The sequence below is a fragment of the Pimephales promelas genome, chromosome 3, assembly GCF_988280905.1.
Source record: "Pimephales promelas chromosome 3, fPimPro1.hap1.1, whole genome shotgun sequence".
In the NCBI taxonomy this organism is placed as follows: domain Eukaryota; kingdom Metazoa; phylum Chordata; class Actinopteri; order Cypriniformes; family Leuciscidae; genus Pimephales; species Pimephales promelas.
Window position 1 is genome coordinate 25,631,332 of NC_142771.1, and position 15,596 is coordinate 25,646,927.

Genomic DNA, 15,596 nt, shown 5'->3' on the forward strand with positions numbered 1-15,596 from the left:
CAGTCAGGATGATTTTTTTACACATTTTTTAAAGGTCATTGATAGTCTAGATGTATTGGTGATTAATTTAGTACTTAGTCGACAACAACAACAAAAAAGAAGGACTGATTACATCAGAAGCAGAATGATACACGTTCTGACTTATTTCCTCAAAGCAGCAATTCATGGGAGGAGCCCGAGTGTCAATCACAAGCGAACACGTCACCAAAACTATATAAAGCCCGCTGTCTTAACGCTGGGGTTTACTTCGGTGAATGAAACGACAGTAAAAGTAAACTGAGCTCAGGGGAAATTGCTTACATATTGTTTGTATATTTGAAAAGAGGATAGAAGTTACTTAAATAACTAAACACGATGGATGTCACAGCAGAGGCCAAGCAGATTATGGTCCATGCGTTAAGCAAAATCTACAGCTCGCGCACTCAGCGCGGTGGACTCCGACTCCACCGGAGCCTGTTGCTGACGCTCGTCATGAAATCTGCAAGGGACATATACCACTCTGCTCGACTGACAAACGAGAAAATGGAGCAATCCGACACGCTCAGTGTCACAGAGAACACATCGCAAACAGAGGAGCCCATGGACACAACGAGCTCCACGACAACACCTCTGCGCGCGACAGCGACACAGTCCACCGAGGATGAGCAAAGGTCCGGACTCGAGGGTCATGTGCATCTACACAACCCCGCAGGACCCACGGTGGACAAAGAAAACTGCAACCCAACCAGACCGGACCGTCACTCCAGAAAGAGACGAAGCAAAACAGCCACAGATCCTGACTTCATTCCGTGCAAAAAAGCCAAACTGGAGTTTGTGGAGGCCAGAGGAATTCTTCAGAATAATTCCGCCAACTGCGGTAGAGCGCTAGACTCACTGTCAATTGTACCTATGCCAAGAACAATTGTGACATTTTGAAAAGACAAACAGCAATGGTACTGTACAACACAATGACAGTGACGTGAACTTTGCCCACTACAGAGGGCAGCGTATGAGGCGCAAAACTGCTGTGATATTGAGGGCACTTGACGTGGAGAAGTCAGTGGGTGATTATTCACAGTCTAACAATGTGACAGCTCATCGGAGAGCGGGTTGTTTTGGGGGAAAAGGTCTTGTTTAAACTGTCTCGTTTCTCTGATTCAGAGATCAGGATATGACGCGGCGGTGTCTCGACTTCAACGAGAAGTGTTACTGAGGGAACTTCCACGGACATTCACATGAACTTTATCTATTTATTTATTTATTGGCCATCTGGCTATATCATGTTTTGTTTATAGCCTAACTGTGTATGGTGCTGCTGTCACGATTGTCCAGTTGACACTGACTGGGATTTTTGTGGTCTCCTTGCTGGAAAACACAAATAAGCTGTGTTTTGGAACAATGTAGCTGGTTTCTTGCTGTAACAAGTTGAAACATTGTAGCCAAGGATTTTCCAGCAGGTCAACATGACATAAGATAAACAGGCATTGTAAAGTTATATCTACCTCAGTTTTGTACAATAAATTATTCTTTGGTATATAATTTCTGTGTTTGACTGTGACGCATTATCTTGAGACCGGTTAATCTAGGAAATGAGCTGAGGGACTCAGTCAGCTAGGCTTGTGTAGTTGCATGCGCTCCGCGGTCACGTGACCGGAGGTGCGGATGGCTCGCGGGCAGGGAGCTGTTTTATGTTCGCTGAAGGCAGGAAGCGGTGAGGCCGTGCGTGAGCACATCAGGCCGGATAATCGCTGCTGTCTTCTCTTTTCACACTCCCAACCCCCATAACCGGCTCATATGGCGAATAAAAGACGAGAAGCTGTAAAACGTAAAAGTCGTTTACAATTAGGCTGGCCCATTAGCACGTGCTTTTAAACCCAAACTTAACACTTCTTTTTATTAGTCGGTTGTTGCCCTTATTCTGAATACTATATAAAGTCTACGTTAAAGCTATACAAGTTTTTTAGACATGCATTCACACACACACACACACACACACACACACACACACACCTTATTTCATCACAGCTACCATCCAAACTGCAAAGGGACTTTTCAGGAATACTTTTCGGCGGCAATCTGTCGAAGGTCTTTGCGCGCACCCAAATTTATCTTTGGTGCCTTTAGTTACAGTTATCCAACTCATAAATCGCCTATTATTTCCATATTAGGCTATTTTGATCTGAGTAGGCTATGGCAATTTTTGCTACCGCGTTTGGGCGACATCGTTGCTGTCTTTGCAACACACGATTTCTATTTTTAGCACTCGCCGACTGGAACGTTGCCTACACTTATTTGAAACAATATAATAAGATAGTAGTTTATAACATAGTCAACAATCTTGTAAATGTTGCAAAACCTGATTCATTTTGTGGCCATGTTAACACTGACATAAATAGGCTTCTCTGGGTAAGCTAAATATGTGTGTAGATAGGTGTAAAAGATAGATCTGCATGTGAGTCGTGTTTATTTATTGAGCCAACAAAATCATACCCCATGTTGGATTATGATCATGGGGTAAGGGAGCAGGAAGTGGGGCAGGCGCGAGAGCCGGAATGTGCTAGTGAGCGGAAGGAGGTAGGCCTATAGAGGAAGGACAGCACCCTTCACACATCCGCACATCTGTCCGACATACAGCATAAAGCCGGGGGAGGGGGATCTGCTGAATGCCTGTGTGGCCTATCAATTGTCCTGCTAATGGAACGAGCCTCCCTTTCCCTTCCCCTCCCTTCCCCCCTCGAGTGTGAAACCGTATCCTCCAGTATCTGAAATCTCACAGGAATGCACTGTTAGCTCCCACAATCTCCTGACCAAACGATTTTACAACACTCGGATCAGCAGAACTACATATAGCCTACTCAAAGACATGCAGGACCAGAAAAGGACAGAGCAAGGGTAAAAACAAAAGGAACAAGCTAATAATATAGCCACATACCACCCTAATGAGATACAGCAGCCTCTTAGGCAGAGGGTGAACCAGCTGTTGGATAAGGCTAGATGTGAACACATTGAAATATAATTTCATGAAATAGTTACATGCTGTCTATCAACAACCTTTACATCACAGCATAAACAATCTTCTTATTAAAGTTGTTCACAAACCACTATAATTTGAACAGGCAAACCTGATAGCTCACGTACATCACAGAGACGTCTATATTTGAAGTGCTTGTTTACATCTGGAAGACATATTTTTTTAGTGTTTGCAATACGTCTAGGATGTTCTTTGTCAGATGTCAAATAGACTTTTGGAAAGATGTTTATTATTTATAGTAAAACTGACATGTTAAATATGTCTATGGGATGTTTGTAAACAGCAGATATATACTTTCAAGATCAAGTGATCTTTATCTGACATTGTTCAGATATAGCGTACGTGTGCTATCTGGCGTGGTTTGGCATGGCAGCCAGTTCGAAAATAGACTAATGCATTACCTAATGCAGCAATAAATATGTTTTCTTCAAATTCTGAATGGATCATCACCAATATGCATAATAACGCTCCCTTTAGCCTATAATCACCATGTCACTCATCTTAATTCATCGCGATTTCACAAAGTTTTGCTAATCGATTAAGCTGACTATATCTATATTTACTATTTACTGACTATATTTAGCCTACATAATGACTACACTTTTTTTGTTACGACTTAAATTATAATGAGTGGATTTGTTTTTGCAGATCTCAGCAATGAACAAAAACTCTGGCGTTTTGAGTGGTGAGGGGATTCCAACTTTAACACGTCTGATTGGCGAGTGCATTCATGAAATCATCAGATATGTTTGTGATTGCTCAATGTGGCAAAATACGTTAAATTGAAAAACATCTTTATCATGCGTAATGGCTGCAACAACTAATCGATAAAATCGATTATAATCGATTATGAAAATCGTTGTCAACGAATGTCATTATCGATTAGTTGGTCTGATTACGTCACGGGGATTGTTTACATGCTACATGCGCTTCTTACGTGCGCTTCATGAGGCACACACGCAGTCTCTCTCCCTCGCCGGTCTGTGCGCAACACGGACGGTTTGGAGCACATTATCTTCTGTCTCGCATGCGCACTCTTGATTCCGTGAGTTTGAACTAATTTGCGGGCATCAGGAAACCGCTATCAATATGCAGCATGCACGAAAATCATTCACCTTTCGGCAAATTCGCCGTTTTGAAACCAAAATAGGTGACCTGCGTTAATCGTGTATACTTTATGAAGCCATACTGTAGTATAATGTGAGATAGAAATGTATATTTAAGTCATTAAATTCAAGTTAACGTAAGCTTTTCCCTCCACTGCGGCTGTCAGTCATTCTCTATTCGGTGTTCAAACAGCGCGTCGCGTTACAACAGTTAACATGATGAAACTCTTTCCAAGATGATTCAATGTTATTATTATAATTGAGCCGTAGATAAAGGTCTATGGTTTCGTAATATAATGACTATCTTGCTAGACTTTTATTGCTGTAAGTTAATCACTTTCTACTGAGTGTCTGTTAGATCACAACACAGACTCGGCGCACTATAATTGTTCTTCACGTGCACAGTAGCCTAACTGAAATTTAAAACTGCTAAAAGAAAAGGCTTAAACTATTGCAAAGATACTGTATAATACACAGTCAATATTGCTTTCTCACTAGACAGCTGTGCATCTGATTTTTACGATGTTTTTCATGAATGTATAACAACAATACAAAGAGCAATGTGTAACGTTTTACCAGAGTTAGTGCTACACTTATTGTCTCTTATTTTTTCCCCACTAAGGAATGTTTTTTTCACTAAATGTTCAGATTTTATAAAATTATTGTGCGATTTTTCTAGGCTAAGTTTTTCTGAGTTATCCACTAATCTAGTTTACAATAGCATTTTTGTCATAGGTTATGGTCATATATATATTTTTTATTTGTTGTTTTTCTATATAATGAAGTTGTCTGTATTAAGAAGATTGTTTAACACACAAAAGAGTGTGGTTTTTAGGGTTTTAGGGTTTTATTTAGTTATAATAAACAAAAAAATGAAATAATTTTTTTTATCCGATTAATCGATTAATCGAAAAAATAATCGTCCGATTAATCGATTATCAAAATAATCGTTAGTTGCAGCCCTACAAAGTATGATGCAACATGAGCAGATGTAAATTTAAAGGTGCACTGAGTAATTTTTAGTGCCATCTAGAGGTGAGCATGCAAATTGGAACCAACAGAAGTTACGGTGGCCTATAGGAAAAGATGTCGTCGTCTGAGACAGCAGAGCAATGAGGTTTCTTTACAAAGATAAATTAAGAAATTAGGTTTATTCATTTAGTAAAACGATGTTATTGCGAATACTATTGTTACTTGTTCATCATTGTGTCAGTGTCTTATTCGCTGACTTTCGCTTGCTTTTTTTGCACGAAGAACAACTGCAACTGGACCACTGTAGAAACATGTCAGCGCATTTCAAGGGGACTTGCGGTGTTTGTAGATAGAAATGGCTCATTCTAAGGTAATAAAAACATAATGGTCAGTAAGTAAGGTCTTTATAGGCTACACCACTGAAAAAAAACAGTTATGTATATGATATTGCATTTCTGTCAACAGATCCTCCTAAATACTACACAATGCACACTGTTAGCAATTGATGCAATTTTTTACAGGAAATTTTACAACAATGTATTGTATTTGCGTTTTACCTGTAAAAGGCAATGCACCATGGGAAATTAATGGACAGTCCTGTATTATTATTGTAATTTCACTGTATTCACGGAGTTTTACAATGGTTTTACAGCCACCGCGTTGCATCATGGGATCTTCGCGGTCTGAATTTTGAATTTTTAGGCGGTTAGTTCTAAACGTACATTCTGGGAGTAAGCCGTCATTCAAAAAGACGGAAAAGATGCAATTCTGGGACGAAGGTAAGTTATCTTCACGTTATGTAATTTACTGTTACCGTTACACATGTATTTTTATAGCGTAAATAAAACGTTATTAGTTCTCGTTATCTGAGTGGATGGTGACGGTTTCGTCTGCTTTGATTAGATAACATTTATTCTTCCATCAGTCCATTGAAATCGGGTACGTAACGTTACTGGTAATTGCTAACATTTGCAACCTTGTTCTTCACAAATTGATGCCTGAAGTAACGTTAACGTCAATATGGTTCTTTCACTGTTTGGATGGATTGGCTAGCTAGCTCGAATCTCATTTAGGGCTGTCAAAGAATATTCTAAATTCGAATATATATTCAAAAAGTTTTAAAAACTGAAAATGAATATTCGAATGTGGAAAAACACCCCCGCGGTAGCGCGGCTGTCTGCTTTCCGACTGGGCGCGGCGCGCTGTTGCCTGGTATAACCATAGACTGGGTATAACCTAGTTATTGCATGATAGGTTTGATTAAGTTAGTTACAACAGTTTCATGCACTGCAGGCTTCCACTGGTTTGGTTATTTACTGTTTCATGCCTAGAAAAAGTTACAAGCTCGCTCGGAGCGTTCAATATCGTTTCTCTATACTGCAAAACTTGAATTAATGTTAATAATATTTATTTCAATCACCGAATGAAGCCAGCTAACGTTATGGGACAAGCGTCGCGACCTTAAATTGCTTGCACAAAACTCTTGATCAGCACACAACATTTATTTATTGTTGTTGTTTGTTTAAACCGTTATGCAGAGAGTGATGAGGGTGAACACGAGAGAAAAAGAGTGAGTGCGAGCGAGCGAGCGAGGTCTGCTCTGTGGTCTGTTGATTTACTTATTTGTCAAATAGGTTTGAACTTAAATAAACTACCTATACAAGTAGTTATGGCTCTTTGTATGTATTTGTCCTGTTATTGACGTAAAGCGCGTCATGGGCCTGTTCTCGCATTTCAGTGAGCTGACCGAATTCCTATCCAGGAGAAGCTGCCAGATGCCGTAGACAACAGGAGTCAGAACATCATAGTACTTCAAACAGCAGAAGACACCAGGAGTGGGGAAGGTTCTGGATGCTTATGTCTGATGTGAGTACAACTTGCAGTGCATACAAATAAATTAACCATTCCCTCACTCCCATCTCTGTCCTGTTATTTTGTAATTGTTAAAGGGATATTTCACTTTAAAATTAATTTTTGATATGTTTTAGCTTACCTCAAGGGCATCCGAGATGTAGGTGTCTTTGTTTCCACAGTAGTTTAAATTTTAATATTTTTCGGTCAAACCGTTGTTGTCTATTAGTCATATAATACAGCCATGTCCAACTGAACTGAACTGAACCGTGTCCAACGTCCCGCCAGAAGTGATCGTTTGCGTGTGTATGTCACTCATTGTTTACACAGAGATTTCAGGAGTTTTACCTTTCACTAAACATATTTAGATATATCAAAATCGTCTTCCATTGCGATTTTCTGTACATCTAAATATGTTTAGATCTTCACAGTGAAAGGTAAAACTTCCGAAATCTCTGTGTAAACAATGAGTGACGTACAAACGAAAGCAATCACTTCCGGCGGGACGTTGGACACGGTTCAGTTCGGTTCAGTTGGACATGGCTGTGGCTACACGAGGTAAAAACGAAATAAATACTGTTTGTTTTCTCTCACAAACCGCTCATTTCGTGTCTTAGGCCATCAATGTGTACTTACATTTACGAGTCATTAAATCATGTTTAATTTGGACTTCTCTGTGCATGCTCTTTGAGGTGGTGACCATAGACCTCCATTATATGACTGGCAGAATGATGATGGCAAAATGTCAAAATTGAAAATACAGTGGAAACAAAGACACCTACATCTTGGATGCCCTTGAGGTAAGCTAAAACATATCAAAAATTAATTTCAAAGTAAACTATCCCTTTAATTACCAGAAATCAATCACCAGCCCCATCCTTTGCTATGGACACTTTGCACAAGTTATTCTAATTTTCCATTCTCCGAGGCAGTCAACGCACAGGCAGACATTGCTTGAATATTGGACCTTGGCTGATTGGTTTATCACGTTTAGTCCCATCCACCCCCAGAGGATTTTAATTTACTATTTTATTGATCAGGGATGTGATTTTTCCGGATTAATCCGGAATTCCGGATTTTCCAACCTGAAAATGTGACCTACGTGAATCATGCAGATCTGTTAAAAAAAAAAAAAAAGAAGAAGAGGGGGACTGGTGTCGGTAGCCGGACTGAAAAGGAGAGAATAAGAGCACATAACCCATAACTGGCTGACGTACAGAAAGTTCCTTTCAAAGTATCAACAAGGACATATATAGACCATTTCACAAGATGTAAACAACACTGGTCCAGAAGCACTCCTGTTTCAGTTTTTTAACACTACATAAAAGCTGGGATAAAATACAACCAGCAGAACATGTAAAACTGAATCAAAAAGTTAAACAAACATTTTTAAGATGTTTTCTTTACATGTGAAATAAAGAAAGCAGTTACAAACTGAAACAGGAAGTGCTTCTGGACCAGTGTTGTTTACGTCTTGTGAAATGTCTATAGAGAGAATGTCTAATTGGTTCAGCTTGTTCACCTGCTCAATTTCGTATCAGTCGCTCTCGCGCTGAGTATCGTCGTCAGTTGACAAGAACATCACAGGTCACCAGGGCTGGGCGATATATCGATATAGTTCAAATTTGCGCTATGATTCTTGCTCCAATCAAGCTGCTGACTGCTTTTGTAGAAATATCGTGCATTCTGTCAGTTGCTGTTCTGACACCTCCGTCTCAACAGCACTGCCATTAGTGTAACTTACAACGCGACAAATACTCGCAATATTAACGCAGAGGAACGGCTAACGTTACATCAGTTCAGCGAGTTCACAAAAGTTAATTTGCATGTGCTTAAAGCCTTGCCGGTTAAACATGTTTGCGTTCACTGCTGATGCGCTGTTCTGAGACTGCTGTCAAGTGGGCCGCACGTGGAAAATACACGGTCAAGCCAGCCGCACCCGGTATCACGACATGAAATAATCACGTTGGTCCACTTTGGAAAACGTGTAGATGTCACGGTTTAACAAAACCATAAATAGGGCTATACTGCCCTCTTGTGTCAAATTATATTTTTATATTTATTTTTCCAACAAATAAAACCAAACCTATAATAAAAACCCATCCAATAAACCCTTGAACTTAACAGACTCATTGGTGCAGTTGATAAAGCATTGGGCTTCAATCAAGAAAACCTGAGTTCAAATCCCATTCTTGCTTACATTAAATTGTTGTGATTTTATCAAACAAAGTGGCCAAAACAACATTTCTCCAGCCGACAAGACGTAAAATAATCACTTGGTTCACTTTGGAAAATGTGTAGATGTCACGGTTTCACTCCCTCAAACGTGAAATTTGCACTTAAACTGAAACTTAAACTTATACCATATTGGTTTTCATCAAACCGAGAAAAATGGGATTTTGTTTTATTGACGATCACTGAAAAATGGTCTATTGTTAAAAATGTAAAAAACATTTATTATTTTCAAGGTGAAAAGGATTTATTTGCCTCGATCCACGCCGAAACAAAACGTCTAAATGTCACGTTTTTAATGAAGCAGCCTAAATGGTCCACTTTGGAAAACGTGTAGATGTCACGGTTTAACCCCCTCAAACGTGAAACTTACACGTTTGCGTTAACACGCTCCAGTGGAGAGATACCCGTGTTGACCTATTCTACACGCAATCGCCTCTGCCATAACGACCTATTGGTTTTCATTAAACCGAGAAAAATGGAATTTTGTTTTATGTAGCCTACGATCACTGAGAAATGTTCTATTATTTAAAATGCAAAAAACATTTATTATTTTCAAGGTGAAAAGGATTCATTTGCCTTGATCCGCGCCGAAGAAAACGTCTAAATGTCACGTTTTTAATGAAGCAGCCTAATGAGTAATGTCTATTTTTCCGCAGAGGCGGACAGAGTACACAGCTTTATTACTTGAGTATACCCCTTGCTAAATTTGACTCAAGTACAAGTAAAAGTACTACAGTCAGATGTCTACTTAAGTAAAAGTACTGAAGTACTTGTTTTTAAAAGTACTAGAGTATCAAGAGTACAAAAGTACATTTTCTAAATATTGCATTACAACTGCCACAGTGCTTACATTTATGGACAGAAACGTCCTACATGGAGTTATGAAAAATGTTAAAGTCAATACCTTGGAGAATGTAAAAGGAATTGAAAGTAAAATCAAGTCGTATTCATCTTTTTACCATGTTGCTTTATTTAACATTTAAGAAAATTTCAGAAAATTTAAATAGTCTGGCGAGGTGGGGCCACGGGCTGGCACATTCCCGGGATGGACCTGCTGCATCTTCATCCATTGGTTTCGTCCGTCCATGGTTTGGTCTCTTATACAAATCTGACCATGGAGTTGACTTTGCCGGTAAGCTGAAGGTGATTGCTGATAGGTTGTCCCAATCAGTGGATCCTGCACAATCCAATCACGTTTGAGAGGGAAACAACAATTTGAGGGTTTCCGAGATTTTTCTTATTTCCATTTTTTTTTTTTTTTTAGAAGTAGTTACTTTTTACTCATGGTTATGGATAGAAATGTATTGGAGTAAAGAGTACAATATTTCACTCTCAAATATACTTGAGTAAAGTCATGAGTACTCCCCAAAAATGATACTCGAGTAAAGTACAGATCCTTCAAAATTGTACTTAAGTACTGTACTCATAACCTGCTTTCTGGAATACCCCTCCGGTATCACGACAAGACGTGAACGTTGGTCCACTTTTGAAAACGTGTAGATGTCACGGTTTAAACCCCCTCAAACGTGAAACTTACACTTAAACTGAAACTTACCATCACGACCTATTGGTTTTCATTAAACCGAGAAAAATGGAATTTTGTTTTATTGACGATCACTGAGAAATGGTCTATTATTTAAAATGCAAAAAACATTTATTATTTTCAAGGTGAAAAGGATTCATTTGCCTCGATCCACGGCGAAAAAAACGTCTAAATGTCACATTTTTAATGAAGCAGCCTAAATAGTCCACTTTGGAAAATGTGTAGATGTCACGGTTTAACCCCCTCAAACGTGAAACTTACACGTTTGCGTTAACACGCTCCAGTGGAGAGCAGTGGCGTATCCAGGACATTTTTTGGGGGGTGGCCAAGATGGGACACAAAGCTAGAGTGGGGTGGCCATGGTATAGCGAAGTTAAATGCGATACGCAGCCGACCATGGATCAAATCCCGGTCCTTTGCTGCATGTCACATCCTCTCTCTCTCCCATGATTTCCTTTCTCATAACTGTCAAATAAAAGTGTCTATCCTGTTAAAAACAGTCCTAACCACCAATCACAGACAGTCCTCAAGTATCTCTGGTTATTTTAACATGTCTATTTTTAATCAGTAATTATGGTCAGGATAGGGTAAATATTTTCTAAGAGCTATTTTCTTGTAGTGGATTTAAGTCCTTGTCACCTCACAAGTTAGATTAGATTAGCAAAATTAAACTGCTCTTAACTCATCCTATACAATAACATGTATCAGTCGTCAGCTCATCATCTGTGTCACCTGTATTGTTACCTGAGTTTGCTTTACTAATTGAGGCACCATCTTGTGGTTACATGAAAACACAGAAATCCAACAGGACACACCAACATGCTTAAAGATAGGACCTTATTCAAAAGTGTATCTGTAAAAGCAAAAGAAAAAACTAAGTTTGTGAGGAAAAAAACAAAATATTTGTTGTTCTTTACATGTTTAGTTTATGTTATTATTTAGCTTAGATATAATTTGTTAGAGATACTGGAATTTGAATTTCTTAGTTTGTTCTTTGCCAGGAGTGTTTTTATTTAACCACAAGAGGGGACTTAAATAAGTAAAGCAAACACAGGTAACACAGAGAGTGGCCTGATGACTGAATAATTATATTAGGATGCCTTGTGATGTATGAAAATGTGCAAAAAGTGTTTTTCAACCCAGACAGTATTCATGTCCAAGGCCTTGATGAAAGTATAAATTGAAACGTTGGCTTTGATTCAGCATACATTAATACGTTTTTAAAATCAAAAAGTTAAGACTCAAAATTATAAATAGTTAAGATGCTTCTTCATAATTGAACTTATGACATTTGTGCCATTTTAATGCAATTTACTCTGCCTATTTAAACTTCTAAAAATATAAGTGGACTGTGAAGATGAGCTAATTGACACAAACAAAAAGTCCTTTTTAAACTCCCCTTAAACCACAGAGCAAATAAATAAGTCACAGCTTGTTTTTTTTGTGTTTTAACTTAAATCTACTGTCACACTATATTTAACACACTGGTTGGCGAAAAATATAACATTAGCTATAATTGAACACACACATCTGCAAAAACCACCATCTGTCTTCCAGAAAATAGCGTTTTATATTTCATGGCGATGTATGAGTGGAAATAAGGTGTGGCCCCTTTAAGAGCTGCACGCGTCCTCTTTACCGTCTGCACTCTCTCAGGATGCTAATCTAGCTAGTACAGTGTAGTTCGACTTTTTCAATTTTCCTACACATTCACAGGGAACTACAATATAACTAAACATTAAATTACCATACCTCTCAATCTACAGATTCCCGCGTTTTTATCGTTGTATTTGTTGCTGTTGCAAGACTGTCCACCTGTTTCACGGAGCAGCAGCCAGCACGCGCATCTCATTAGTAACCTGACCTGCATGGCCAAACGTCTGCTGAGCAGAAATCAGCTCTCAGAGCCTCAGTATGACTATTACTGTGTTATTAAAAAAGGTAAAACTGGACCTAAATCGGTTGATCAGCTGTCACCATTGATTGACAGCATTTCTGTTGTTTCTTGTGTTGACTACCTATCAGATCTGGGGTGGCCACAGGGGTGGCCAATGAGCTTTCAGGGGTGGCCCTGACCCCCTAGAATCACCAGTGCCTCTATCAGAATCCAGAGTTTTGAGAAGATTGGGGATACTTTATTTTTCGCCCAAAAAAAAAAAACGTAAGGGGTAACACTGTCGTTTTTTTTACGGGTCGAAATTTTGATTTTCGATATCTCAGCTCTGGAAGGGTCTAGAGCCTCCATTGTTGCACTCAGGTCTAAGTCTCATGGCCCTCTATCAGAATCCAGAGTTTTCAGAAGATTGGGGATACTTAATTTTTCGCCCCCCAAAAAAAAACGTAAGGGGTAACACTGTCGTTTTTTTTTTCGGGTCGAACTTTTGATTTTCGATATCTCAGCTCTGGAAGGGTCTAGAGCCTCCATTGTTGCACTCCGGTCTAAGTCTCATGGCCCTCTAACAGAATCCAGAGTTTTGAGAAGATTGGGGATACTTAATTTTTCGCCCAAAAAAAAACGTAAGGGGTAACACTGTCGTTTTTTTTTTCGGGTCAAAATTTTGATTTTCGATATCTCAGCTCTGGAAGGGTCTAGAGCCTCCATTGTTGCACTCAGGTCTAAGTCTCATGGCCCTCTATCAAAATCCAGAGTTTTTAGAAGATTAAGGATACTTAATTTTTCGCCCAAAAAAAAAAACGTAAGGGGTAACACTGTCGTTTTTTTTATGGGTCGAAATTTTGATTTTCGATATCTCAGCTCTGGAAGGGTTTAGAGCCTCCATTGTTGCACTCAGGTCTAAGTCTCATGGCCCTCTATCAGAATCCAGAGTTTTGAGAAGATTGGGGATACTTAATTTGTCGCCCAAAATAAAAAAACGTAAGGGGTAACACTGTCATTTTTTTCTTCAGGTCGAAATTTTGATTTTCGATATCTCAGCTCTGGAAGGGTCTAGAGCCTCCATTGTTGCACTCAGGTCTAAGTCTTGTGGCCCTCTATCAGAATCCAGAGTTTTGAGAAGATTAAGGATACTTAATTTTTCGCCCAAAAAAAAAACGTAAGGGGTAACACTGTCGTTTTTTTACGGGTCGAAATTTTGATTTTCGATATCTCAGCTCTAGAAGGGTCTAGAGCCTCCATTGTTGCACTCAGGTCTAAGTCTCATGGCCCTCTATCAGAATCCAGAGTTTTGAGAAGATTGGGGATACTTAATTTTTCGCCCCCCCAAAAAAAACGTAAGGGGTAACACTGTCGTTTTTTTTACGGGTCGAACTTTTGATTTTCGATATCTCAGCTCTGGAAGGGTTTAGAGCCTCCATTGTTGCACTCAGGTCTAAGTCTCATGGCCCTCTATCAGAATCCAGAGTTTTGAGAAGATTGGGGATACTTAATTTTTCGCCCCAAAAAAAAAAACGTAAGGGGTAACACTGTCGTTTTTTTTCCGGTCGAACTTTTGATTTTCGATATCTCAGCTCTGGAAGGGTCTAGAGCCTCCATTGTTGCACTCCGGTCTAAGTCCTCATGGCCCTCTAACAGAATCCAGAGTTTTGAGAAGATTGGGGATACTTAATTTTTCGCCCAAAAAAAAACGTAAGGGGTAACACTGTCGGTTTTTTTTTCGGGTCAAAATTTTGATTTTCGATATCTCAGCTCTGGAAGGGTCTACAGCCTCCATTGTTGCACTCAGGTCTAAGTCTCATGGCCCTTTAACAGAATCCAGAGTTTTGAGAAGATTGTGGATACTTAATTTTTCGCCCAAAAAAAACCGTAAGGGGTAACACTGTCGTTTTTTTTTTTCGGGTCGAAATTTAGATTTTCGATATCTCAGCTCTGGAAGGGTCTAGAGCCTCCATTGTTGCACTCAGGTCTAAGTCTCATGGCCCTCTATCAGAATCCAGAGTTTTGAGAAGATTGGGGATACTTAATTTTTCGCCCAAAAAAAAAAACGTAAGGGGTAACACTGTCGTTTTTTTTTTACGGGTCGAAATTTTGAGTTTCGACATCTCAGCTCTGGAAGGGTCTAGAGCCTCCATTGTTGCACTTAGGTCTATGTCTCATGGCCCTCTATCAGAATCCAGAGTTTTGAGAAGATTGGGGATACTTTATTTTTCGCTCAAAAAAAAAAACGTAAGGGGTAAAACTGTCGTTTTTTTTCTGATCGAAATTTTGAATTTCGACATCTCAGCTCTGGAAGGGTCTAGAGCCTCCATTGTTGCACTCAGGTCTAAGTCTCATGGCCCTCTATCAAAATCCAGAGTTTTTAGAAGATTAAGGATACCTAATTTTTCGCCCAAAAAAAAAAACGTAAGGGGTAACACTGTCGTTTTTTTTACGGGTTGAAATTTTGATTTTCGATATCTCAGCTCTGGAAGGGTCTAGAGCCTCCATTGTTGCACTCAGGTCTAAGTCTCATGGCCCTCTATCAGAATCCAGAGTTTTGAGAAGATTGGGGATACTTAATTTTTCACCCCCCCCCCCCAAAAAAAAAAACCGTAAGGGGTAACACTGTCGTTTTTTTTACGGGTCGAAATTTTGATTTTCGATATCTCAGCTCTGGAAGGGTTTAGAGCCTCCATTGTTGCACTCAGGTCTAAGTCTCATGGCCCTCTATCAGAATCCAGAGTTTTGAGAAGATTGGGGATACTTAATTTTTCGCCCAAAAAAAAAACGTAAGGGGTAACACTGTCGTTTTTTTTTTCGGGTCGAAATTTTTGATTTTTCGATATCTCAGCTCTGGAAAGGTCTAGAGCCTCCATTGTTGCACTCAGGTCTAAGTCTCGTGGCCCTCTATCAGAATCCAGAGTTTTGAGAAGATTGGGGATACTTAATTTTTCGCCCCCCAAAAAAAAACATTAGGGGTAACACTGTCGTTTTTTTTTTCGG

The 15,596-nt window shown here is 39.4% G+C and overlaps 1 protein-coding gene across 1 annotated transcript; it reads left to right on the plus strand.

The window, feature by feature from the left end:
• Window positions 1–229: 229 nt before the first annotated feature.
• On the plus strand, window positions 230–1,518 carry ier2a (immediate early response 2a). Its single transcript, XM_039687780.2, has one exon. It carries the CDS (start codon window positions 355–357, stop codon window positions 913–915), a length of 561 nt encoding a protein of 186 aa, XP_039543714.2. The 5' UTR covers window positions 230–354; the 3' UTR covers window positions 916–1,518.
• Window positions 1,519–15,596: the final 14,078 nt, after the last annotated feature.